A 24,903-nucleotide genomic window follows, 5' to 3' on the forward strand; every position below is an offset into this window, starting at 1 on the left:
TACACACAGTGACGTAGGTCTCGTCCTTAACCGAAAGTCATCAGCTTTGCAACACACTAACCTCCACCCGTGACACTTGAATATTGACGGAAATAAAACATGGAACATAGTTTAGGATATGTAGTTTAACAAAAAAAGACTCCAAACACACATATTTTTGCACCTTTATCAATGCAGATGACTGATTTAGGCAAAAAAGAGCATTTGGGCCTGCACAGACTGTTGATAGCTGCTGTATATGACCATATTGCCATACATGGCTTATGAGACAATGTGCAACTGGGCACAGATGCCTCCAAGGAGCCCCCTCCTCAGTATCTAGCAACCTCTCCATAGAGCTGTTGGTGCTGTTAATCCAGTGCACAAAACCTTAACATCTTATAGAAATCCTGAGGGGACAAAGATGTATGGCTTCACCTGTTGTGACATCGGTGAACATGAAAGCTGTTCCTTAAATATCCAGAGAAGCTTTGTGAAGCATACTTGGTTAGACTGATGTGCCCTCTCTCAATTTGCCATCATTTCATTGCTTACAATGTTGACCATCACACAAGGCATTCATAGCGTGTGAGGTAATGGTCCAGCCCTGGTGGAGTCAATATGAGGAAGTGACGTGTTTCCTACAGAGCAACAAGTGCTTCTGAAGTAATGCTCCCTTTTTACTGCTCTTCTCTCCTCCCTTGCCAGGGATTTCAGTCGCATGAAAGAGCCGCAAAAACATATGTACAGGGTCTATCTAATGTGGGGGGGTTTTATTTCTGCAATGAAAAGTTTTGCTCTTATTTTGACATTTAAATTTGATGGGTTTTTTTAACAATGCAAAGTAAAAATCAGACAAAACAAAAGCCAAAACTGTGGGAGTGGCAGACAGTTTCTACAATACAGTGCGAGTTACACTGAATCAGGGATCCAAGTTCAAGGATGATATATAGATGTATTCTGTGGAACACTTAGATTTTTTTTTTATCATACCAATTTATACAGTATATTTCCACACCATTAAACACCTCACTGCTGATTCAATGTTTGTGCTAAAGTTTAGTTATCAGATATCTGGTTAGTGGGCGAGGTATTTGCATTCCTTTGAACTCTGGCGAAACGTCCCTTGTTCTAAAACACAGGTCTGAATCACTCATCATAAAAGTTCCAGACTTGAGTACCTGTGACTGGTTTACATTTACGAAGACAGGAAACACACACAACAGCAAGCTTTATTTACATTTCAATTTTTTTATTTCCACACTGATTTGTGTCTCACATCACACTCATGTATGTATTATAAAGGTAAATAAAGGTTTGAACATGATTGAGATGACAGCTGTGAAATTTTCAAGTTTAAAAAATTTGAAGACGAGCAACCGAAACGCGCTGAAAACACAGATGTATCATGTGCTACAGCCTTGTGGAAATTATTAACTCCATGACTCACAAACTCTAAATACTATTTCAAACCTTCTCCTTCATATCAAAGGCAATATTTCGGTAATCTTTGACATTTCTCTGCCAAACAGAGGGATTGTGCTGGAAGACATGTAGTTTATTTTAAGGATTCATCCTGAAATTTTTTAACTTTTGGAAGTCCAGGTGACCACTGACAGTTTATTTTACATATCTGCGTAGACTCCCCTTTCATAGTATATCCAGATCTTTGACGGAACATCACTGTAGCCTTGTATTAATAAGGGGGTCGAGAACCATCAAACCATTCAGCATTTTCAACATCAGGATCTTTACACTGAACCACTGCAAGCAAAGAAAATGGAAAATGGAGATTAATTCAAAATAGCCTTTTCTTGAGTGTGTGAGGGCATCGGTCACAGCTGAGATTACATTGGGAAAATGCTGAGAAATGTTGGAAAGAATTGAAAACACTTACTGATGCATGTCGGAGGATCAGGCTTAAATGTTCCATCATCTGAACATGATACTGATTTTGTTCCACTGAGTGTCAGATCTTTTTGACAGCTGTATTGTACAACTTCTCCGTACCCATAGACTTCTTTGTTTGGACTGAAAGTACCATCTGCAATGGTAGGTGGCACATTACAAGTCACCTCTGCAAAACAAAAATGACATCTATTAGAATGGAAACAGACAAAGCTTTCATTAAGTCATGTGCCTTGTATTAACACAGAGATTACCAACCTTCACATACAGGCAACCTGTTCATCCACCCTTTGTCTCCACAAAGGATTTCACATTTACCAACCAATCTGTGACTAATTAGAAAATTAAAAAAGAGGTTTAAATTCAGACAACAAATGAGCATTCTATGAGCATGAACTATCAGCATTATCAGTTAATTACTAACCCAGTGTTGCAAGTGATCACAATTTTAGCACCAAACTCAGTCCCCTCAGAGTAATCAATATGTCCATTTTCCACTTCTCCAGCAAGGCCACAGTTCTTCCCTGTGAAGAATAAAACTCTCATCATGATGAAATTCCTCCCTTAAAAAGACTCAATTTCTTATGCATCATTGTCATTATATTATAAATATGTATATATCTTAAAGAGCATGCATATGTTAGTACTGGTTATTACCAGAGGGCTCCAAATCAGAGAATAAAATATACTAATATAATACTAACATTTACTCTCGCATTTCAGCCTCAGAGGACTGCCGGCAGTACAAGTACTGACTGCAGACCCTCCTGCAGACATGCAGCCAACATCACAGGCAAAAGTTACCTGTGTCCCATCTGGGAATGTTTGTAAAAGAAGGTCTTTGTCCTTCAAATGTTGGGTCCTCAGTCAGGTTTGGAACAGTCTTTCATCAGGACAGAAATGTTTCATCATAGAATTAAAGGTGATCACTCAGAATAACCTTGTATCGATTTGCACTGTGGACCCAAACCAGGCCAGCAAAATGTTCCTCACAGCACAACAGAGCCACCAGGTTCCCTAACTGGAGCATTGAGGCCTGTGCCGCTCTCTTGGTGGTGATGCACTAGCCCACATGCCGAGAATATGGTGAAGGGTGACTCATCTGAGCATATCACCTTTTTCCACATCTCTGTAGATTGGTGTCTGTGGTTTGACACGGTCTGATCACTTCCTGCATGGACATTCTCACGCCATTCTCACTATTAATCTCATGATAGTTTTTCTTTCTTCTACCTTGTTGGAAATCCTGCTCTCTCTGCAGCCCCTGAGCAAACACTCTGCTTGCACTGGCCACACTTACGGCCCCGAGTGTTTGTGAATGAAGCTCCTGTCATCCGTGCCCCAACAATTAACCCTCTTTCAAAGTCACTTAGATATTTTCCTCATACCATCTTGATACAGAGTATTAGCTGGGCCTGTTCAGCATTTCGTACACAGACCATGACTTGATGTTTATTGCTTAATTGTATAACGTAGTGTACCTGTGTGGAAGAATCTGCAATTGCTATGTTTCTCAACTTATTTATTAAGGTTTTTCCTTTAATTTGTCACCCATCGGTATATCACAAGGTCATCTGCACTGCCACTCACCTTTAGCAGTAATGGCAAGGCCAAGACAGGCCAGTAGTTGAAAGCAAGTGATACTCATGATGGGATCTGGCAGGTCTGACTGAAGTTACTGAGTTTTCTGGCAAAGACAAACGCAAATGTAAGTTACGGCAATCAGACAATTAACTTGACCAAGATAGTTGATTCCATTTACACAAGGAACAAATTAAAAGTATAGACATGTAAATTATTGATGACAATGATTTACATCTAACTAAATAATCAATATTAGCTCAGTTTAAGTTAAAATATATGAAATAACGATAGATATTTAGTGTCAAATTAATGTATATTGGTCACTGGCTAGCCATTGCAGGTAAATGAGCTCAGTCTTGTACATCACGCCAAACTCCATTCAAAATGTATCAATGTTTGCTAACTAACGTGCCACTGCTTTCATAGCTGATCTTACAGAGCTACTTCACAGCTTGGTTGTGGCGAAAGTTTCGACTGGCAAAGTCGGCATACGTTTAAAAACAGAGAAATACAAATATACCAGTATAGTATAGCAAAATTTCTTAAAACTAGTGGTCAAGCCCGTTCCACCATCTTCCTTTCTCAAAACGAAAGTGTGGGCGTTAATGCGTCACTAGAAAAGTAATGGCGTGAAGTCTAACTGCGTATCTAACTTCACTTCAAAAACGACTCATGTGGAAATTACCATAAAGTTGCTTCGTCTAGGTGAGGAAAACGCTGTAAAAACTGTGTTCAATTCCATCTTAAAACGTGTTTGTGTTCCGTGTGTTTGTGCTTGCCTGTAGCAAAACACAGTACTGACTTCAAGGAATCGCAACACATGTCAATTGAGCTAACTATCAGTTAGCGAACGTAACATCAACAAACGTAAATGTAGTGACGTCAGCGCGTTTTGGTCGCGCACTTTATTAAAGCATATAACTTACCAAGCCAAGTTAAAGGTGGAGGCTCACCATGGTGGCTGCTGCCTCCATAATGGTGAAATTGGGTTCCTTGTTCCGTGTGTCCCTACCCCACCTCCACCCTCACCCTTTACTGTTGTCAGTACTGTGCACTGGACCTAAACATCCTTCAGAAAACCTGGGGGGACCAAGACAAGATGTAAAGATGGCTTCCTTATGAATGTGAAAGTTATTCCTTAATTTTCCAGAAAGACTTTGTTACAGTGTGTATGATCATGATTAAGTGTCACAATTTGCCCTCATTTCAATGCCAACAATGTAAACAGACAAAGCACTCACAGAGTGTGAGGTAACGGACCCAAACATGGCAGAGTCAATATGAGGAAGTGATGTTCACTCTTTTCCATTACAATTTACATAGCAACCAGATGAATTTATTTTAATGCTTAGCTCATCCATAGCAACCATGAGAATTTTTTTTACCTCACTGCTTCTGCAATTTTTCAATATTTCTCAGTGCTTTCCATTTGCAATATACATTTATTTTATAGTTTCTTTCTAAAATATAATATATGTATAGTGAACTTCTTATTTTATATTTTCATTGCCTTTGCTATTGCTATTTCTACTGATGCTGCCTGCAACACCAAATTTCCACATCTTGGGATTAATAAAGTTGATTTTATTGATTTTATTATCTTATGAAAGAGCCACCAAACCCCTTGTACCAAATGTATAGGGATTCCACAGGAAGTTCATTTATTTCACCTGTATCATTTGTAGAATTTAAAGCAACATTTCGGAATTTAAAAAAGTTTTGTTTTAATTACTTTGGCATTTGTATTCATATTTTAACATAATAGTTCCAACAATGCCATGTAAATATTTATGCAGAATTCAGACAAAGCCAAAATAGTTTGAGAGTAACAAACAATCTCTACAGTACAGTGTGAGTAGTACTGAATCAGGGATCCATCCACTCTCAATGAAAATGATTGGGTGGAGACTTGTAATTTTTATTATGGCAGTTTATACTGTGTATTTCTGCTTCACTGCTCATTCATTGTTTGTCCAAGAGATTAGTTTCCAGATATCTGGGTGGGATATTTGCATTTCTTTAAATTCTGAGGAACTGATGCCTCATTCACTCATCACAAACGCTCCAGGCACAAATACCTGTAACTGATTTACATCAACAGCTGCAAGCTTTCTTCACATTTTCTACTTTCGTTTACACACACTCCTTCATCAGCTTCACTGACTTCTAGTAGCCCACACAGAAGTCAGTACGAATGCATCTGACCCCGTTAGGACCCAGCTGGTTTCAGCATGGTGGAGATGAGTGCCGTGCAGTTTGTGGTCGGGATCTGTGGGTTTGGCTTTCCGCTGTGAAAAGCCCAGGATCTGAAAACGCCCCCTGTTTCATAATGTTCCATTGTTTAACCTGTTTACATGGAAGAACATAATGAAAATAAACACTCAGGCTAACTGTATTTGTTTGATCTAATAAAAGCAAATTCAGTTTCTAACAAAAAAAGGAAACGTTCACAGAGCATCACTCTCATCGTTAGTCACTGTTCCCAGCTGGCATTGTGATAGAGCTGGTTTTGCTTCCTTTATCAAAAGTTTCATTTCGATATGTTAAATGACAAATACAGTAGTCTTATTGTATTATTTCAGCAAATGTGGGTGACATTCATGCCTCTTTCTTTAAATACATTAATGGGAAGCCTGGTAGAGCAAACAAGGGCCTGAGATGGCTCATGTGTGCTGGGCGTGCCACTGGAAAGATATCATTTTAAATAAAGTACGAATGCTGTAAATGTTTCAATGAGACACTCTGATAAACATGCTGACGCACGTTATGACCCAGACTCTTCACAAAAGTCACGTTATCAAAGAACCTTGGTGACAACAGTGAAGCCACCGAGCCAACGCCACAGCGGCTGATATGGCTTCCGAGGAACCACCGCTGTAACACGCAGTTCACTGAGCCGCATGGGGCCTTTGTTTGAAACGAACCCGCCTCTTCCTCTTCACAGGCCTGTGTCTTGCTTTTGTACATTTGATCACTATGCACAGAAATATCAGTAAGGAAGCAAAAGAACCCCAGCGCAGCAGCATATACCAAAATGGCACCCCTGTCCATGCCCTGAAAGAACAAGGAAATGATTAGTGACCGGATTTCACAAAACAAACTCTTTGTGCCGCCATGAATGAATCTTATTTTGATCTCACTTTTCTAACCTGCTGAAAAACAGATCTGGATCAGTTTGATTGATTTGTAAAGACTGGTTTCCGGCGTCAGGGTGGGTTTTCCTGGTAGCTTGGCAGGTTGTCGGAGGTGGAGTTTTGGCTGTGGTGGTGCTCATTCTGTGTGCACAGTCATACATGGGTTGGCCTGATGATTAAAAGGAAAACATTACAATGACATTCTTTCATGAACTTGAATCTTGTGCAATCAGGATACTGCAACAGCCTCAAAGCAAATCAGGCCATAGCAGTACATTTTAAAACAGTTTAAAATGTACGATGCTCCTTCTTAAAGCCAATTTGAGGAGAATTTAGATTTTTTTATCTTTGAAATATAATACTGATACTGGCATGATGTCACATTTGTAGGAAAAATGGCACAGTCTATGTCCTGGGTCAGATCTATGAGGTTGGTGAGGGGCAGGGTTGGCATGCACTACTTTTACCACAGTGTCATTTTTCAAATGACCACCAGGAGGCGCCAAAGTAAAGTCCTACTTAATAATACAGCATTATAACGTGGTGATTTCACAAAACAATAATAAAAATGTTATACAATATACATTATTAATAACAATTCACTTTTACATTACATGGACCCCACATGTTACAGGCCACAGCCACACACACCATCCATTATAGGTCCAGAAAGCACAATAATGTTCATGAGCTTTCACAATAATTAACAGAGAAAAGCAATTCTACAAGATTGTGGGACTATTTCTAGGCAAGTATTGTGATCACAGTATTTAGCATCTTTTTGCTGTATTAATATTACTGCATAATGATTATAAATCTAAATCCAAATAAAATTCATTCACAGTGCATGTGTTGCGTTGATATTTCTAGGAGAGAATACAACATCCCATCTGTTCTTACCCTGCATGCTAATGACATAGATACAGCTGCTGTCTGCAGGCACTGGAACCTGCACAGACAGGATATCACTCCCCTGACTGCTTATGCCATTACTGGCCAGACAGTAGTAATTGCTGTCCTTATCCACTCGGCCACAGTGTAGGTATAAGTCTGATGAGTGGTGCAGCAGGACGTCCTTCTGGTGAGTGTTTTGATACCAGGAGTAACGGACGGCAGTGCCCTTTGTACAACCACAGCGCACCGTCACTGGCTGCCCCCAGCATGTTGGCCCGTCCACCAGAGAGCTCAAGGGCCAAAGTGCGGGTTTAGATACTGGAACTGCCACAAACAAGCAAGTAAAATTCAGCTTGACAGTATAGAGTATTACATGTCCAAATACATGCCATAGATCTTATTTATGTTGTGATAGCAATATGCATTTTCCAAGCTGATCAAAGCTTCTGTGTTCTTCTTACCTTCAGTGATAACCACGTTAACTGAGGTCATGATGTCAGCATATACTTTGTCAATCCCAACCCAGTACACTCCAGCGTCCTCAAACTGGAGATGTGTGACCTTCACAAACAGCCCCCTTCTTCGTGCGTCAATTACGTGAGACCTGTGTGTGTTTTTAGTCTTAGTGACGCCTTCTGAATCTGCCACAATCGCACAGCTGCTTTTGGCGTCCCCTTGGCACCAGTACTTTTTATTGTAGCGGAATGTGTTCGTGTCATATTTACAGACGAGCATGAATTCACCTCCAACATGTGCTGTGATCTGCCCTTTATCACACTGGAGCTGAAGAGTTGCTGAAAGAAAGAGTCAAATCAGAAATAAACGCATCACAGCCATAGCAACATATTCAACATTCAATTTGAGTTAACTGATTTAATTTCCTTTTTTACACCCAAACTGTAATATTAACATTGCATAAGTGTATCTAAAAATCATACACTTACATCAAAACGCTCATTTGCTTAAAAATGTGGTTTAAAAGGTTTGCCAGTGCGTTTAAATGCAGACAGTATTACAGACACTTACACAAGTTTGAAGTTTCTGTATTTTCATTTTTACAATCACTTATTAAATAAAGATTATGAGTAAAATCACAGTTAAACTTGATGTTACTGAAACAGATATTTGTGAAAATAACCCGTCCCCTCAAATGTATGTTGTAGTTTAAGTTTCATTTCCCAAAAGGAAATAGAAAAGTAAGAAATATGTTTGCCCTTTAGAGATTTTTCTAATACGTGAAAATAGCAACATGATGAATAATACAAGTTGTAAATCGTGGCTCACTCACCATGAAAAAGCAAAGTCAGACACAAAATCTTCATTTTGATGTTACTAGGACGCGTATGAAATCTTAACTACCATAATCAAGTCTCAGGAAGCTGTAGCGGTGGACTGTGGCCATCGTAGCTTCCTGTAGGTGCACTGTGGGTTACAGCAGTGCTTTTAATGTTGGTATGTACAGAGTGTACACACCTCACAAACTGGTGACACTCATCTCAGGCTGCATGTGTCTTTGAAAAACCCCCTCGAAATATGTAGAATCTTGGTTTTATTTCTGTCGAAACTACATTTTAGATATAGCAACACACCTTAACAATATAATAATTTCTAGTGGTTTAATATTGTACGTACATTAAGTGCAAGTACACTAGTGCTGAGTGTGAGAGAGTCTTTTCACGCCACTTTATGCTTCTTCTCCACTACATTTCAGGGGTAAATATTGTACTTCACTGCATTTATCTGACAGCTTTCTGTGTAACCCCCCCCCCCCCACAAATATGATGTTCTGTCATAAATTAAACTATCCAACAGTTTATACATGTAGAGCTGAAACTAACAGACGAGTTAATACCTATTTGCAGGATCATTTAAGTCATTTTTTATGACAGTACATTTGCTACTTTTCCTTTTTTACTTGAATAACCTGGATTTATTTTCAAGAATGTTGACTGTTGGTTGGACAAAACAAGCTTTGTGAAGGCGTTGCTTCATTTCTATAAACCGAACATTCGATCAGTTAATGGTGAAATTAATCAGAGGATTAATCCATAATGAAAATAATCATTATTTGGTGTCAATAGGAAGAACAAGAACAATAAAGGTGCAAATAAGAACAAAAGGAGCAATAAATTGAGTAAATAATGAATGAGTGATAATAATATATAATAGTTGAGCAATCCAGGAGGGCATTTTTCTGACTATACTGACTTACCTTTATTTGATTAACATTTTCAATGCAGGACTTTCACTTGAGTTTTTTTTTTTTACCACGTGGTATTAGTACTTTTTCTGAAGTAAAAGATCTGAATACTTCCTCCAACACTCATTATTTCCCTTCAATTGTCTGACTGTGTTTCTCTGTGCAGCACCAGACTTTGACATGATGGTTTGACAAGCATCCCTCAAACCACTGAGGAGACTGAACCACTCAGTGCCATGTCAGATTGGCTCATTGTGTTGATTCACGTTAAAGCCACTAGATGTCACCCTGGTACTGATGCAGTGTCCGACACCTGCTGAGTAAAGGGTGCAATGCATTGTCGTCCTCATCATGTCATATAAGTGACAAATTTTTCTCCTCTGGTGTAAGTGAGGTAGAGCTGGCTGCCTCCTCTCACATGAACTGCACGTCAGCTCCTCAGGTAAGCTGCTCTCTATGTTTTCTTTATCATTTGATACTTGTATTTTCATCCTTATACTCTTATTAACAACCAGCTGGCTATTGCTCATTAAAGCTTACTTTAATTAGAAACTGGGCAGCTAACTCACTAAACAAATGACAATAAGTTGATAAATGTGAGTTTAACAAGAAATAGAAGAGAAGAGTTGACTTGATAGTATTTTATCTCAACCACTGTGAGGTGACGACTAGACATGCAGTCGGCAGAAATGCAGACATAGACAGTTTGGTGTGTTGCTGCTAATTGCGGGTTTAGAACATCAGGATTTTCAGGATTCTCAGACTTTCTCTTCTCCACCCCTTCTGTCTCTGCCTCCATCCCTCCCCACATCCCTCCTTCACTCCTCCTGTGGGTGCTGAATGTCGTCCAACAGGCTCGACTTCCTGCATTGTGCTCTGGCTCTGGGTAGGGGCAGCTGTTAGTGGCTGATCATGTGCATAAATGTGTGGCCTACTGTCCTTGTGGGTGTTTCCCTGCCATTCCCCTCTGCAGCACTGTCACACTATCAAGCACCCGGGTGACTTTAGGACCCAGTGAGAGACACCCAGGGGGCGCGGCAATGTTTTTAATCTGACCACAGAACCTGTTCGCTTACTCTTGCTTCCTCTAAGACAGTTCATGCGTTCCCTCACAGTAGTTCCTTGATGTGAGAGCTGCAATAGAGAAGTGTTCTCTGCAGCAGTGCCACCGCCCCGGACCCAAGCCTTGGCAACCCTAATCCATGACCTGTGGACGAGGACCTTTGTGTCCTGACATGCCTGTGAAAGGTGCCCTATCCCAGGCAGTGTACTGTACAGCCAGCCATGGAGCATCAAGCCTGGATACTGAGGCGCTGCCTGGCCCAGCTGGAGAGACAGAAGGCGGCGGACGAGGAAGCACCCAATGGCATTGCCGAGGAGTTTGCTGTGAGTCTTTTTGAAGTTCTGTTTGGAGTCTGGTTGTAGATGAAGCCTCCATGGTTGTAGACATATTACTCCTTTGGCTTTCATTATCACATCATTGGAAACCATGTCAGAACTGCTATGTTTGTTTCGTCTGACTGAACTGACAGTAAGCACAATGAGAGGGAAAGTTCATAATTTTCCAGTCTTCCAAATGTTCGGGGAAGTAACGTGCTGTTATTGCTATTGTGACAGTGGCCCGAGTGCCGCTTTTGTGCTTCCTCTTTACACTGGTGCTCGTCACTGAAGGCACACAAACGAGGAAGACCTGTAAGCAAATGCACGATAACATCTCACAACTGGCAAAGGTTCTCCAGGCGGTCGATCGCTTGTTCGTTTATCCGTCTTGTTTGTGTACATGTAACAGTTCATGTACATTCTCACACGCAAGCACATGTCTTCCTCAGAAGTCTTTAACCCAGGGGTGACATCATCTGTGGTCTGCTGCCATGGTGATGAGTGACACGCCAGTGCCTGAGGACAGCACCGTGTGCTTCACATGCTGCCCCTTCTGCTGTCATGCTGCTACCACCCCGACAGCTCCAGAGGAAGGGGTCCATTGCATCACTTCCTTTGTGAACAAAAAGCACTCTGTGGTGTGGGCTGCACAGATGGCCTGCGAGGCCTTTAGCAGGCTGTTTGGAGCTGTGAGAACTGGCCTCTGAACAAAAAGACCAGTGTCTTAACAAATCCTGTAAGCATGGACGTGCCATGACTTAAATGTGAGCGTCAAACCTTCCGCACAGTAAATTCCGGATGGAAATCCTCTCAGTTTATTAGACGTCGTGTCAGTTTCTAGTAAAATGAGTCAGAGATTCTGATCATCCAGGGTTGACTCACACAAAAACTGACCATGTGTGACCATTGGGCAAGTGGTCACATGTAATTTGCCTCGCATTTGCTCCCTCTTCTTCCTGACTCCTCCATAAGACTGAACAATTCTGAAAATAATTACCCCCAAAATACGTTAATAATACAAATACAACACGACTATCATAGCTTTGAGCCACAGCAGCAAGGTGGTGATGAATACAGCTGAGTGATCTACGACCTGAAAGCAGTATAAGGCACAAAACCACCAAAATAAACAGTTTGATTTAGCTTCATTCGTAATTTGCCTCAAAAAAAAAATCTGCTTAGACGTGCTGAAACTCATATTACTTTTGCTTTATGTTGATTATGAACTATTAACTAAAGTTGAGTTAACCCAATTTAGGTGTTCTTAGAGTATATGCTACTTACTATATCCCTGCATTTATCGCCTCGACATAAACCAAGGCTTCATGTTGTAATATTATATAACCAATAGATAACCAGTTTTCTCCTGTTTGCACCTGGCATGTTTTGTCAATGAGCGTTACATCAGCTTCCAGCTATATTTCTGTGGAACACAAGGTCATGACAGTGTGAAATGAATATCATAAACATCAGAGTATAGAGAAAATAAGTGAAGAAGACGAAGTGAAACTCACCCTGTCTGACACAGCCTCGACAAGACAGAGACACTAGGCTTCATAAAGGCTTTCCTGAGGTAGGATTAAACGTCTGTCATGTTTTTCAGAGGTTGAAAAACCAGTCAACTAAGTACCGCACTGACAAGACCTACCCGACCAGGACGGCAGAAAAGCAGGACAACATCAAGAGGAACCGATACAAGGACATCGTTCCCTGTAAGCTTTGCTCAAGGCAGATTTTTGAAAAGTTGTCAGTTTGTCTTTTGTACTTCTGCATAAAGTGATAAATAGACTTCCGAGCCAGGTCAGATAAGATAATGTAATGAGATATTTCTGAGAAACTCACTTTCATATGTTCATACATCTCACATCTTCACGGGCCCACAGTAATACGGCCAAAAAATGCCTGTACATGCATTTTCATGTATATGATGGCCTGAAATTTTGTTTAAGAGCTGAAACAAATAGAGGAAAAATGTTAGAAATAACATGTTACGTTCTGAAAGTGTGCATAATTATTTTTGCAGATCATGTCTGATCATATTTTCTAATATTCATTATGGACAATGTGGAATACTTCCATGTAGAATCAAGAAATATAAACATATTTTATGCTATTTCTATTTATAGTAAGTCTGTGCCATGTTTTTATGGTGTGAAAATGTGTAACTATTCATATTAGTATGTAACTACATATTCCTCTCCATTCAGTTGACCACAGCAGAGTAAAGCTCACTCTCATCACATCCAAAAATGACACAGACTACATCAACGCCAGCTTCATCAAGGTAAATAAACCCGGTCTTTGGAAGGAGAATCCCTTTAATTCATATGATTTGCATTTGTGGTGCATGTGTGTAACTATAAGCTGTGTTTTGTCTGCAGGGAGTGTCGGGGTCCAGGGCCTACATTGCTACTCAGGGTCCTCTTCCTCACACAGTGCTGGACTTCCTGAGGATGCTTTGGGAGTACAACATACAGGTACGACCCGCCTGTCAGCACAGCAAGGTGTTTCAACACGTAATGCAGCTCCTGATCCAGCTATTCTCATGCTTCAGTGGTGAGAATGATGAACGGGGCTGTTTACCTGCGTGGGCTGACCCGCTGAACTCAACAAAGAGGAGCTCATGTTGTTTTTTGGCTCACTGTGATTCCTATTGTTTGGTCTTAGGTCGTCGTGATGGCCTGTCGAGAATTTGAGATGGGAAAGGTAACACCGTTTCCACATTCCACTTTTTATTTTCTCCACAGACAAACTGTCCTGCGTAGTTTGTATACCATCGATTCTTGTGCATTTTGTGCGTCAGTTTGCCTTCAGCTTGGTCGCTGTATGTGTTAGTTTGATGTGTGAAGACTGTCTGGAACCCGGTGACAAACGCCGTGCTGTCTTTACCTTTTCTGCAGAAAAAGTGCGAGCGCTACTGGCCGCAGAAACAAGAGCAGCCGTTTGTCTGTGAGCCTTTTACAGTTTACTGTGTGAGTATTTTTATTCTCACAAGTTGCACTTCCTATAACATATGCTGACATTATCATTTCTCGCCATCTTCACACCACACCTGTGTCATGCAACACTTTGTTATACTCTTATTAATAGAATAAAAAAGAAATGCACATTATCTGTTTTACCATTTTTAAACAGCAAGAACAAGAATTCAGCTTAAAGATGCACTGCTGTTCTTTATTAACAGGATTCTGAGGAAAATAAAGGAGATTATCTGACAAGGACGTTACGGGTGACTTATTGCAATGTAAGTCGTGTTTATGCCCTGCCTGTGAGAACAGCTCTCGGGGGTAATTCTCCTGAGACAAGCAAGAGATTATCATCTGACATGTTGTTAGCTGCTACAAAGACTTTGAGGCATAACGTCTATCAGACGGCGTGGTAAATGTGTCTGTCTCGTTATTAAATGTGCTCTGGAAAGAGGCCCGCTTTGTAATTGTCTACAATGCTCTTGTTTTTTCCAGCTCAGCCGAACTTTGAAACAGCTGCACTACGTCAACTGGCCAGATCACGGTGTACCAGACTCCATCCCTCCCATTCTGGAAATGCTGCATGAGATGCGTTCCAGTCAAGCCCATGAGGATGTTCCCATCTGCATCCACTGCAGGTCAGGATTCCTTATGGAACTTAATTCTGTTTGAGAAAATCTTAACCTATCTGTGCTGAACAATGGCAGCCCTTTTCAGCCTGTTTGCAGAATATAAACAACTAAATGCCTTTTTAGTAAAACAAAACAGAACTGATCGTTCTGGACTGATAGATCTATGAATTAAATATTTATGCATGCTGGCAGGCAGTTGTTTGTCAGTGTTGGTAAACATGTTTCAGATGCTCATCACATTCTATATGGCGTTCCACAGGGCTCCATACTAGGTCCACTGTTCTCACTGCACATGCTCCTACTGGGCCAATCATATAAGAAAATGGTGTAGAATTTCATAGCTATGTGGAGAACACACAATTGTGATGCGCACAATGACCCCAGCAGTCTTAATTGTACAACTGCTTGAATGAAGTTGTCATTGTAGACTATGACTTAAATTTAACAAAGCACCCCGTGTCACTAAGACCACCTTTTTCAGCCTTCAACGTGATGCAAAGAAACTGCTTCACACTTTGGTCTTCTGTCATCTTGACTGTTGCAGTTTCTCTTTTAACTGAACTACCCAAATGATCAGTGAAATGACTTCAGCTTGTACAAAATGCAGCTGCCAGAGTCTTACCCTAAACAAATAATTGACAGCGTGTCGCACGGTGGAAACATCTTTTCATCAGCTTCCTGTCTCCTTTAGAATATGTTAGAAAATTACACAGCTAGTTTACCAAGCTCTGAATGTTTCAGGACCTGCACATGAATATTTGACAACTAATGTAAATTTCTTCAAAAAACTCATCTTTATTAGTCTTCCTTCATAAGGTAGTTTCTTGTTGCCTCACTTATTTAATTGAAATATTTGATTTTCCACTCAGTTTTATTGTGCTCTTAATTTTAAATTGTTTGCAATCTTCTAATGCTAAATTTTTTAAAACACTTTCATGCAATTTTATGTAAAGCATAGGAGAAGTATGTTATATTGCTGTACGAAAGGTGCTATAAAAGTTAAGTTTCTAATGATTATTATTACTGGATGGACAGGCCTTGTTGTGTTGCAGTACCATGAGGTGAACTGTAACAATGCATGACATTTTTCTATTCACTTCTCATGCGTGAAAGCTTTCCAGCAAGCAGCGATAACGATGAAGAATCACACTTTGGTTTTGATTATCTGATTACTATTTGAACGTACTGCCCGTGGGCAGCATACATGTCCCCTGCTTGAAGCTTTAGAGGTGAGGAACCTCCTGCCTCCTCTTTGAGACAGGAAGTGTGCGTAGGCGGGCAGCCAACGACCCACTAGGTTTTAAAGTGTATGTGTGGGCAATTCCCCTCAGTTTTTCCAGCATTGACACTGAAACTTATACAAGTGTGTCTGTAAGAGCAAAACAGTGCCATTAAATGCTTCTTGGGTGTTAAAACATACAACAAGCTGGCTTTGGGTGGGATGTGGGGTGGGACGCAAGAGTAGCTTTTGTATGTAGTCGGGGGATTTGTTTGTACGCCAGCTCAGCGGCGGCTATTGTTGCTTTTTATCAGGAAATATTGTTTAGTAAGATAAAAACAGTAATTAAGAATGATGCATAAAGACTGAGTCGGCTGTTCGTATGAAAAACATTTAAATTAGTCATTCACTTTGTATTTTTCACATAAATATGTGCATATAAATAAGAGCACTGAAGAAAATGTGTGTTGTATATCTACATGAAAGCATGCCACGCCGTGTCAAGCCCACACCTCTCTGAGTGTGACGTGTCAGAAGTGGAATGTTGAGTCAGTGGCAGATCCAGCCTACACAGCAGCCGGTCGCTCCACCTCCGAGTGACGTCACCACTACACAGCTGCTGAAAAACATGCTGTCATAGACTTTTCGTCGCAAAATGTGATTTTGTTCCTCAACCCCCGGGGGAAAAGGACAGACTATCACAAACCTCTCATATCACACCAAGCTACTATCCAACCCAACCACTAACTGCGGTTTCAACAGTTACCATAAAGCTGAGCTAACACTAGAAGCTACACTAGCACAGTGTTTCATTGATGACACCTTTTAATGAAACTTTACTCTTGGGGCTACTGTATAGAGGACAACTGTGCAACATCCTGAATGAGCAAATTCTATATATCTACGTGTATCTCAGAATTTCAAGGAAGTTCAGAGATCAGCTTTTTAATGATGATTAAATTACAGGAACTGGAAGTGACTGTCGCCATTTGTTTGAACCTGCCTAGAGAACCGAATGGGTGCGGTTGGGGCAACACAGTATAATGAGTACTAGAAAATCAAGATAATCATGACACGGTGCCTGAAAATCTGTTGTTTGCAAATAGCATCATGGCTGCTGTCCTCTTTAATTCTTCTATGACTACTAATCATTTGACTAATCATACTAAAATGTGCCTGAGCTGATTGGTTAAAACATGACTTTTTGCCGCTGTGTGTATTGTAGTGCTGGCTGCGGTAGAACAGGAGCCCTGTGTGTCATTGATTATACCTGGAACCTCCTGAAGAAACAGGTAGGATATTCAGCCACTCTCTTCACGTCATCTACCTTGCTTTAACAGCAAAGATCCAAGCTGTATCGTGCTGATGTGTGTGCCTGTTTTTAGATGATCACTCCGGATTTCAACATCTACGACTTGGTTCAAAACATGAGAACCCAGAGGCCCTCGCTGGTTCAAACAAAGGTTCTTGCTGTTTTGTTTTTTTGAACAAAGCGTCACATGTAACCAATTTGCAGCAAGCAGAAGCTCATTTCAGGCAATTCTTCATTTTAGCTGCTTCCCTCTATCAAAGATGAGTTGTACTTTGTACTGTACGTCCTGTCTGTGTCACCTAACAGAGCTGGTTTTTGTTGTTTAACCTCAGGAACAGTATGAGCTGGTCTACAGAACCATCAGGTTACTCTTTGAGAGGTATCTGCAGTTCATGGATGCTCAGACCTGCAGGAATGAGGTGAGCAACCGGGAACATAGAACCAGTGGAGATGTTTAAACAGTGAACAGTACGTCCTCCAGCAGCAGCAGCAACTGACAAGCACAACCATCACAACCAGCAGAGCAGAAACAACAGCTGTGATGGGCTTTCTTGTGGTTTCAGTTACATCGGTGTAGACTGCAGTCACATGATCTCAGTGGAAAATAATCAGATTCCAGGCTGAGTGATTCAGAACTGAACTATGATGGTTGTCTCAACACAGCTACTGTATTACTTGCTTATCAAGACATTACTGATTTGTTCAGCTGTGATTTGAGACAGAGCAGCTTTGTTTATGGAGAACATTTTGCATACTTTGCTGAGGCAACGAAAAGCACTGGATTTCCTGTGCACTGCACACGCCATGATACTAAACATTCAGCAAAAGTCAAATTAGCCAAGTATTAAAGCATTTACATGCAAATCTTCTTGATTTCTCAAAAGCTGTTGTGACTCTCACTTCCCTGTTTAACTGGCCAGGTGACAGCGGTCCCGTCTGCTGTCACGCCTGACACTGAAAGCGAGCTCTCGGACCTGAGTGAGGAGCTGGACCTGCTTGATGAGGAACGGGGTGTTTTGCCACAGCACCACACTCCCTTGCCTTCAGAAAATCTGACTGCCTCGAGAGCTGAGGACGCGCAGAGGGACCAGCAACAATTGCACCTCTTCCAGACGCTTCCTGAGGCTCTGGCCACCACCCAGGACCCGCTGGAGGGTCCCAGAACCTCACTCGAACTGGTGCATGCCAGCCAGAAAACCCCTGCAGCAGAGGAGGGGACACAGAAGAGCAATGATATACCATCACTGAGGCCTCCACCAGCAGACATTTGTCTGATGGTGGAAGACCCCTACTTCGACACACCAATGAGCTCCCCTTCCTCAGAGGAAGCTCCAATGGACTCCACCCAAGACGCCAAGGAATGGCTAGTTAGCCCTATTTTCAGCACGCCCTCGTTGTGCGTGAATGACCACAGTCTGGAGCTAAACTCACCTGCCTCAGGTAAATGGTCATATGTGTGCATAGACAGGGTAGAGAAGTCAATTCCGGAGATATTTTTGTTAACTGAAGTGCATTTTGTAGGCGAAGTTAATACAGATGAGGAGGTGCCTCCTCCGCTACCTCAGCGAACCCCTGAATCCTACGTCCTGGCTGTGGATGAAGGTTGGTGCTCTCAGCGTAGAGTCTGGAATGTAAAGCTTGCATGTCCTGGACTTCAGAGGATATTCATCTTACATAACTTGTTATGATGTTATCGCCCAGAGCGCTCAGATCCCTGTGAAAGGCTAACGGTCATCATTCCGCCCAATGCTGCTGCCGAGGCCGTCAGGGAGTTGGGAGGTGAGAGAAACAAGTGAAAGATACCTGAAACTCTGCAATACCTGTTAGAGCATGCTCAGTGGTGCTTTTCCTTACTGCCACCTGTCTGAAAAGGGTTAATATGACCAGTTTTTCAATGTACTTTAATGAGCAGTTGGGACGCTGTGTAAAATGTACACAGAAACAGAATGTGGTGATTTGCAAAACTCTGAAAGCTCATATTTAATTGATAATAGCACAAAGACGACATATCAAATGCTGAAACTGAGAAATGTCATTGTTGTTTGAAAATATATATTCTCATTAAGAATTTGACGCAGCAACAACAAGTTGGGGCAGAGTCGTGTTTATCACTCTGCTGCATCGCCTCTTTCAACAACACTCTTTGAATACGGAGCTCTGCTGTTGGAATACGAGCAGAATGTGGTTTGTCATCGTCTTGCTGAAACAAGCAAAGCCTTCCCTGAAAAAGACATTGCACATTGTTGTGCCAAGCATTACTCGAGCCTTCACAAATGTGCAGGTTACCCATGTGCCATATGCACCAATGCCCCCCCCACAGGCTTTTGAACTGTGTGCTGATAACAAGTTGGATTGTCTCTCTTCTCTTTAGCCTGGAGGACACGGTGTCCATGATTTCCTAAAAGAATTTAAAATGTTGACTCGTCAGAGAACAGGACAGTTTTCCACTTCGCCTCAGTCCATCTTATATGAGCTCAGGACCAGAGGGGGCAGCAGCGTCTCTGGATCTGGTTTATATATAGTTTCCTCTTTGCATGGTAGAGTTTTAACTTCATGTGTGGCTGCAGCGATGAACTGTGTTCACAGACGATGGTTTTTAGTTCCTGAGCTCATGCAGTGAGTCCACTACAGAATCAGGTCTGTTTTCACTGTGACGTCTGAGGACCCCTCCCCATCTTTACTTCAGAAACACTCAGCCTCTCTGGAGGCTCTTTTTATACCCAATCATGTTGCTCACCTGTTACCAGTTAACCTGATTAACTGTGAGATGTTCCACCAGCTGTTTCCTGTCAGCTTTTCACAACTTCTCCAGTCTTTTGTTGCCACTGACCCAACTTTACTGAAACATGTTGCTGTGTCAAATTCTAAATGAGGATATAATTTATAAAAATTTCTCAGTTTCAACATTGATTTGTCGTCTTTCTGCTAACTTCAATGAAATATGATGTTTCAGTGTTTTGCAAATCATCAGTTTCTGTTTCTATTTATTTTTTTACACAGCATCCCAGCTTTTTTGGAAACAGGGTTGTACCAACACTGAGTCCAATATTCACACCAAACTGTGATGCTTAATTCCATATTGCAGGCAGCCCCCCCTCACCTGTCCCCCCACTTCCAGAGAGGACCCCAGAATCTTTTGAGTTGGCCATTGATCAAGGTGACTTCATAATATCATAAATCGTGATCCTTTAAAAAATAAATACTGATAATCCTTGTGAATAATAGGTTTTTGCTTAAAAATGAAATAATGACATTGGTTGTACTTTCAGCTCCTGTGGAAAAGAAGTTGGAGGTCACGCCGGCGGTGAACCTGAACAGAATAGGAACGTCGTCAGAATGGTCCGGTAGCTCAAAGCCTGCTGCCGCTGCATCGCAGAGTGAGACGAAACCTTGGGCGAGGAGTCGGGTAAGAGTGAGGTCTTCAGTGGCTGATGTGTGACTTCCTGCCTTTGTGAAAGATAAACTGAATGATAGTTTACGCACCTTCATGTTATTTGTGCTCCGGCCAGATGTGGCTGATGCATGTGTCACCCAGACCGTGAACTGTAAGCTGAGACTGCGTGTAAAACGTAATTAAGAACAGAATCAGTCATTTTCAAATAAACTGTTTTTATACCAACAACAGTTTTACAAACGTCGCTCCATCCTCGCTGTGAACAACTGAGCCTTTCCAGGATGCTCCTTTCATACCCAATCATGATACTATCACCTGTTACCAATCAACCTGTTTACCTGTGGAATGTTCCAGGTGTTTTTGGAGCGCTCCACAACTTTCACAGTCTTTTGCTGCTCCTGTCACAACTTGTATAAAAAGGAGCCATTATCCCTGGCTATCAAAAACAGATATTTACAAAAATCAATGAAGCTGATGAGGTAAAATATTAAATATATTGTGTTTGTGCTTATTCATGTTTTACACAGAGTCCCCGCTTCTTTTGAATGGAGGTTGTAAACCCCTTTAAATAACCTTTTACTTGAACTGATGGTTTTCTGTATAAACAAACTGTACAGACATCAGGACAGTTATGTAACAGCACCATACTTCTCTTTCTTGTAGAGTCTGAGAGCAAAAATGACCTTCACAGGTAAGATATTTCCAACAATACAGCGTTCAGGGCTAATGTATACGCACTGACTCATAAATAAACCAGCTCACAATGTCATAAATGATGTTAGGTAATTATATGATAATGAAATAAAGTGTATTGTTGTAAAGTGTACATCATTACCAGCTTATGTCTTATTTCAACCCATTTAGAGACTCCATGTACCACATTATCTACCAGTTGTTTGTATTTGTTTCATTTTTCTTCTAGTACCAGTAACACTTCCTGATGTTGCCTCATACTCAACTTCACACCCCTACTGTCCACCTCTGGACCCACTGACTCCTCCGCTGCTTCCTCAAAGTAAGCTCACCATGCTCAATGAGGGGCTGAATGAGTTAGCATTATCCCTGGCTATCAAAAACATGTCTGTCATTTCAAGAGAAGGCGTACAAGCGTTTAAAGTCACGTTGCTTGTTGATGATCTTCTGTTGTGCAGCCGAGGGAAGGCTGACTCCTCCTCTTCCAGACAGGACCCCAGAGTCCTTCATCCTCACCACAGAGGAGGGTGAGTGTCATCATCATCGCCTCCTTACGACACACAGTTCAGCTCACCCAGCGGTGCTTGTTGACTGAACTAAGTGCTCTTTCCCGACAGCTGGCGAGAAACCCGCCCTCTGCCCTCAGCCCCGGCAAACAACGCAGACCCCGTCGCGGGTGGGCCTGTCCTCCGAGTGGGACGGCACCTCTCAGCCCAAGAGATTCCTCGATGTTGTCATGAGCAGGAGCAAGGTAACGATGATCGAGGCCTGGCGGAAACTGAGGGTCACACCCAGGAAAAGAGAGACACTGATTCATTTTCTTTTCCTCTGCTCAGTGCTTTTCCACTCAGTGACATTTCCATTTGCTTTCCATTGTTCACCCCAGAGTGTTCGAGCTAAAAGTTCAAGACAGGGTAAGATATTTCATCTCATGACTGAAGACTCCTTCCTCCTCTGCTTTTACTTTACTCCACCTGCCAGTTAAAGGATCAAGTCAGCAAAATTTAGTCTTTCCTTTCTATGTATGAATCTCATGATATATAAAAGACCAAAAGCAACAACATGCTCGTCCATCTCTTAATATTTTCTGACTTCTCTGTGGCACTGAGTCTGCATTATTTATGTGCAGATATCTTGTGCAATATTACTTTTTTATTATTATTGTGCTTATGTATTTTTTCTACTGTGCAATAGTACAAAACACTATTTTATTATCAATTTCTTACCATGTGCAATTCTTTTCCATTGACAATATTATTCTTATACTTTTTTGTATGTAATGCACATTTATATGGTCCCTTTTTTATTCTTGCTATTATTGCGTCTTAATTTCCAAGGCTTATTTTATCTTGTCTTATTTTACCTTATCTTATCCACTGAAATGTCTTTAATCGTCTTTATGAGCTGTCATTTTCAAAAAGGGCTAAATTCCTGAAACACTGCGGCACGGTGGTTTTCATCGGTGGTGCGTTTGTCTGAGACTTTTTCAGTCACAGGCTTGGCGTGCTGATGAGAAGCAGGGCGGTGGATGTGGTTTTGACTCAATAGCATCGATGATCATGTGGCTCAATTATGTGTTTTAGCAGCTTTTTTAAATGACAGCGAAATGAGCTCTATCGGGCTTTGTCTACACAGATAACACAGATTTTGGTCTTTTCCTTGGATTTGTTGACAATCCTTTAATGTAGCAGTGTAGGTGTGTGACCAAATCATTTTCAGATGGCTGTCTATCACATTTTGTACAGGGCATTGAGTTCAAAAGTCAGCATGCAGGTTAAAATATGAATTTAGAGGTACCTGTCTTCACCACGGGGGGGCGGCGTCCATTACCAAAACAAGACATTAAAGCTTGATTTGTGAAAAGCCAGATTTGTTGTTGCCCTTTTCATGATTATCTAAAACAATGGGCTAATGTCACGGGGTAGTTTATTTTTGCGTTTCTACTGCAGAGCCCCTCACTGCAGTTCGACAGCTGACTTTGTCTCCTGTGGTCGTAGCTGAAGGAGGAAGTGGTGAGTAGTTTCAGACATTAAAGGCGCTGCACACTATGCAGTAGCCTCTCTCACACACTATTTTCAGACATGTGGGGCCATGTCATATACAAATGGCCCAACACATACGCGACACAATTGAGGCCGTGGTGGTTCCTGTTAATTATAATCATCACAAAGCCTCGACGTGTGTTGACACAGTGTGTGTTTCTGTGTTCATTAGCACAAGCGGGGCAGCATGATGTGAACTGCAGGCCATCTCTAAAAGCTGAAACATCAGGAAACAAATCAGACAAAAGCAACGAGAAGGGCATGTCTCGAACGAGGGTAAGAAAAAAGAGCCACACGCCACCTGAAGGCGGTGGAAGCGCAGCCAACTAACCCTTTGCTCTTCTTTCCTTCGCCCAGAGTTTGAAGTTTTTCAAACACAAACAAAAACGTGAGTGATGCTTATTTTGAATTTAAGCTCCATAAATGCGCTGATGTCTGCAAGCAGGACTAACATGTCTAAAAACTGTATTCTCAGCCAAAGTTGCCCCCCCACCTCCTCCTGCTCAACCCAGAACACCGCCTCCGTCATATGGTGCCTCATCGTCAGCCTTCAAATTCGGTAGGCCTGAATCTACTGCACCTACAACCTTAACATATCGTATGATGAACCTCTGTGACAGCATCTTCATCTCTGCAGGATTTGGGAACCGTTTTGGAAAGCCAAAGGGCCCCAGGACTTACCCAGAGACCTGGGTTTGAGGCAGTCGGCCCTCTCTAAACATCAAAGATGGAGCTTTTCTTCTAACAATGAGCATCAGGACACATTGGATCGCTAAAGGACGTTGATCCATTGGAAGTTTAGCACAAGTATCCCTTGACGATACGGCAGAGGATCAAATACAGTGGACCTGAAAAGCACTGACAGCAGTTTCTCTTTGTCTCGCACAGCAGGACCTCCAGCAGAGAACAGGAAGTGCCTTGTTCGCAGCCGTGATGCATTTTTGTACTGGATTTCAACTACGGTTGACTTTAATTATTGATCAGTGCCTCGCTGAACAACCCGGACAGCCACTCTGACCACTTGAATGTTCAATCCAAAACTCAGCCGCTGTCATAATTCGCTTGAAGAAGTGAGCAGTCTGCAGCCGGAAGCGTTACAGTTCTTGTCTTCACGGTTCAACTTCGTGTGTGAGGAATGTATTTAGTTGTGTGTGTGTGCCTTTTGCATGAAATAAGAACACGGGTATAACATTGCATCTAGTTCATCAGCACCTCACTGTTTCTGTTATAAAGAATCATTCAGTGTATCGTGTGTCAGTTTTGTTCCTGCTCCATAATTTACACATTAATCTGTACTTTAAAAGCATCAACTTATTCTTAAGGTTAAGGTACAGAGAATGTGATGCATATTCAATATGCATCTGAAGCAACTGTATCGTTAAACTGTGTTAAATACACTTGTTACACACAAAGATATTTATTAAAAATATATAAAGTCTATGCAGTACTCTGTTTTTTTTTTCTACATAACAAGATTTAATCATATTGGTACCAGATCCTGACTGACTCTAACTTATCATCCAGGAAACTGACATATTCAAAACGTCAAAGCGCATCACAAGTATG

At 41.5% G+C, this 24,903-nt stretch overlaps 3 protein-coding genes across 4 annotated transcripts; 1 reads left to right on the top strand and 2 right to left on the bottom strand.

The window, feature by feature from the left end:
* Positions 1–1,530: 1,530 nt before the first annotated feature.
* LOC121612390 (complement decay-accelerating factor-like) lies at positions 1,531–4,512 on the bottom strand. Its single transcript, XM_041945255.1, has 6 exons — positions 4,398–4,512; positions 3,478–3,574; positions 2,312–2,411; positions 2,146–2,219; positions 1,877–2,056; positions 1,531–1,743 (listed from the first exon to the last, which is right to left on the bottom strand). Exons 2-6 carry the CDS (start codon positions 3,533–3,535, stop codon positions 1,676–1,678), a joined length of 480 nt encoding a protein of 159 aa, XP_041801189.1. The 5' UTR covers positions 3,536–3,574; positions 4,398–4,512; the 3' UTR covers positions 1,531–1,675.
* A 576-nt stretch (positions 4,513–5,088) lies between these two features.
* LOC121613092 (polymeric immunoglobulin receptor-like) lies at positions 5,089–8,900 on the bottom strand. 2 transcript variants are annotated; one of them, XM_041946367.1, is made up of 5 exons: positions 8,788–8,900; positions 7,961–8,293; positions 7,506–7,823; positions 6,621–6,774; positions 5,089–6,525 (listed from the first exon to the last, which is right to left on the bottom strand). In XM_041946367.1, the coding sequence occupies exons 1-5, from the start codon at positions 8,819–8,821 to the stop codon at positions 6,360–6,362; spliced, it is 1,005 nt and encodes a 334-aa protein (XP_041802301.1). In that variant the 5' UTR covers positions 8,822–8,900; the 3' UTR covers positions 5,089–6,359. The 2 variants fall into 2 exon arrangements, with proteins under 2 accessions (XP_041802301.1, XP_041802300.1); XM_041946366.1 differs by having other exon boundaries at positions 6,612–6,774.
* A 1,827-nt stretch (positions 8,901–10,727) lies between these two features.
* Positions 10,728–24,771, top strand: ptpn22 (protein tyrosine phosphatase non-receptor type 22). The gene is made up of 26 exons (XM_041946417.1): positions 10,728–11,085; positions 12,683–12,791; positions 13,287–13,363; positions 13,461–13,556; positions 13,747–13,785; positions 13,980–14,051; positions 14,264–14,323; positions 14,541–14,683; positions 17,122–17,188; positions 17,282–17,359; positions 17,541–17,627; positions 18,129–18,648; positions 18,730–18,810; positions 18,910–18,987; positions 20,294–20,365; positions 20,478–20,614; positions 21,266–21,293; positions 21,525–21,617; positions 21,754–21,822; positions 21,913–22,046; positions 22,182–22,209; positions 23,245–23,307; positions 23,510–23,613; positions 23,695–23,725; positions 23,813–23,896; positions 23,975–24,771. Exons 1-26 carry the CDS (start codon positions 10,984–10,986, stop codon positions 24,034–24,036), a joined length of 2,514 nt encoding a protein of 837 aa, XP_041802351.1. The 5' UTR covers positions 10,728–10,983; the 3' UTR covers positions 24,037–24,771.
* Positions 24,772–24,903: the final 132 nt, after the last annotated feature.

The sequence above is a fragment of the Chelmon rostratus genome, chromosome 10, assembly GCF_017976325.1.
Source record: "Chelmon rostratus isolate fCheRos1 chromosome 10, fCheRos1.pri, whole genome shotgun sequence".
NCBI lineage: Eukaryota > Metazoa > Chordata > Actinopteri > Chaetodontiformes > Chaetodontidae > Chelmon > Chelmon rostratus.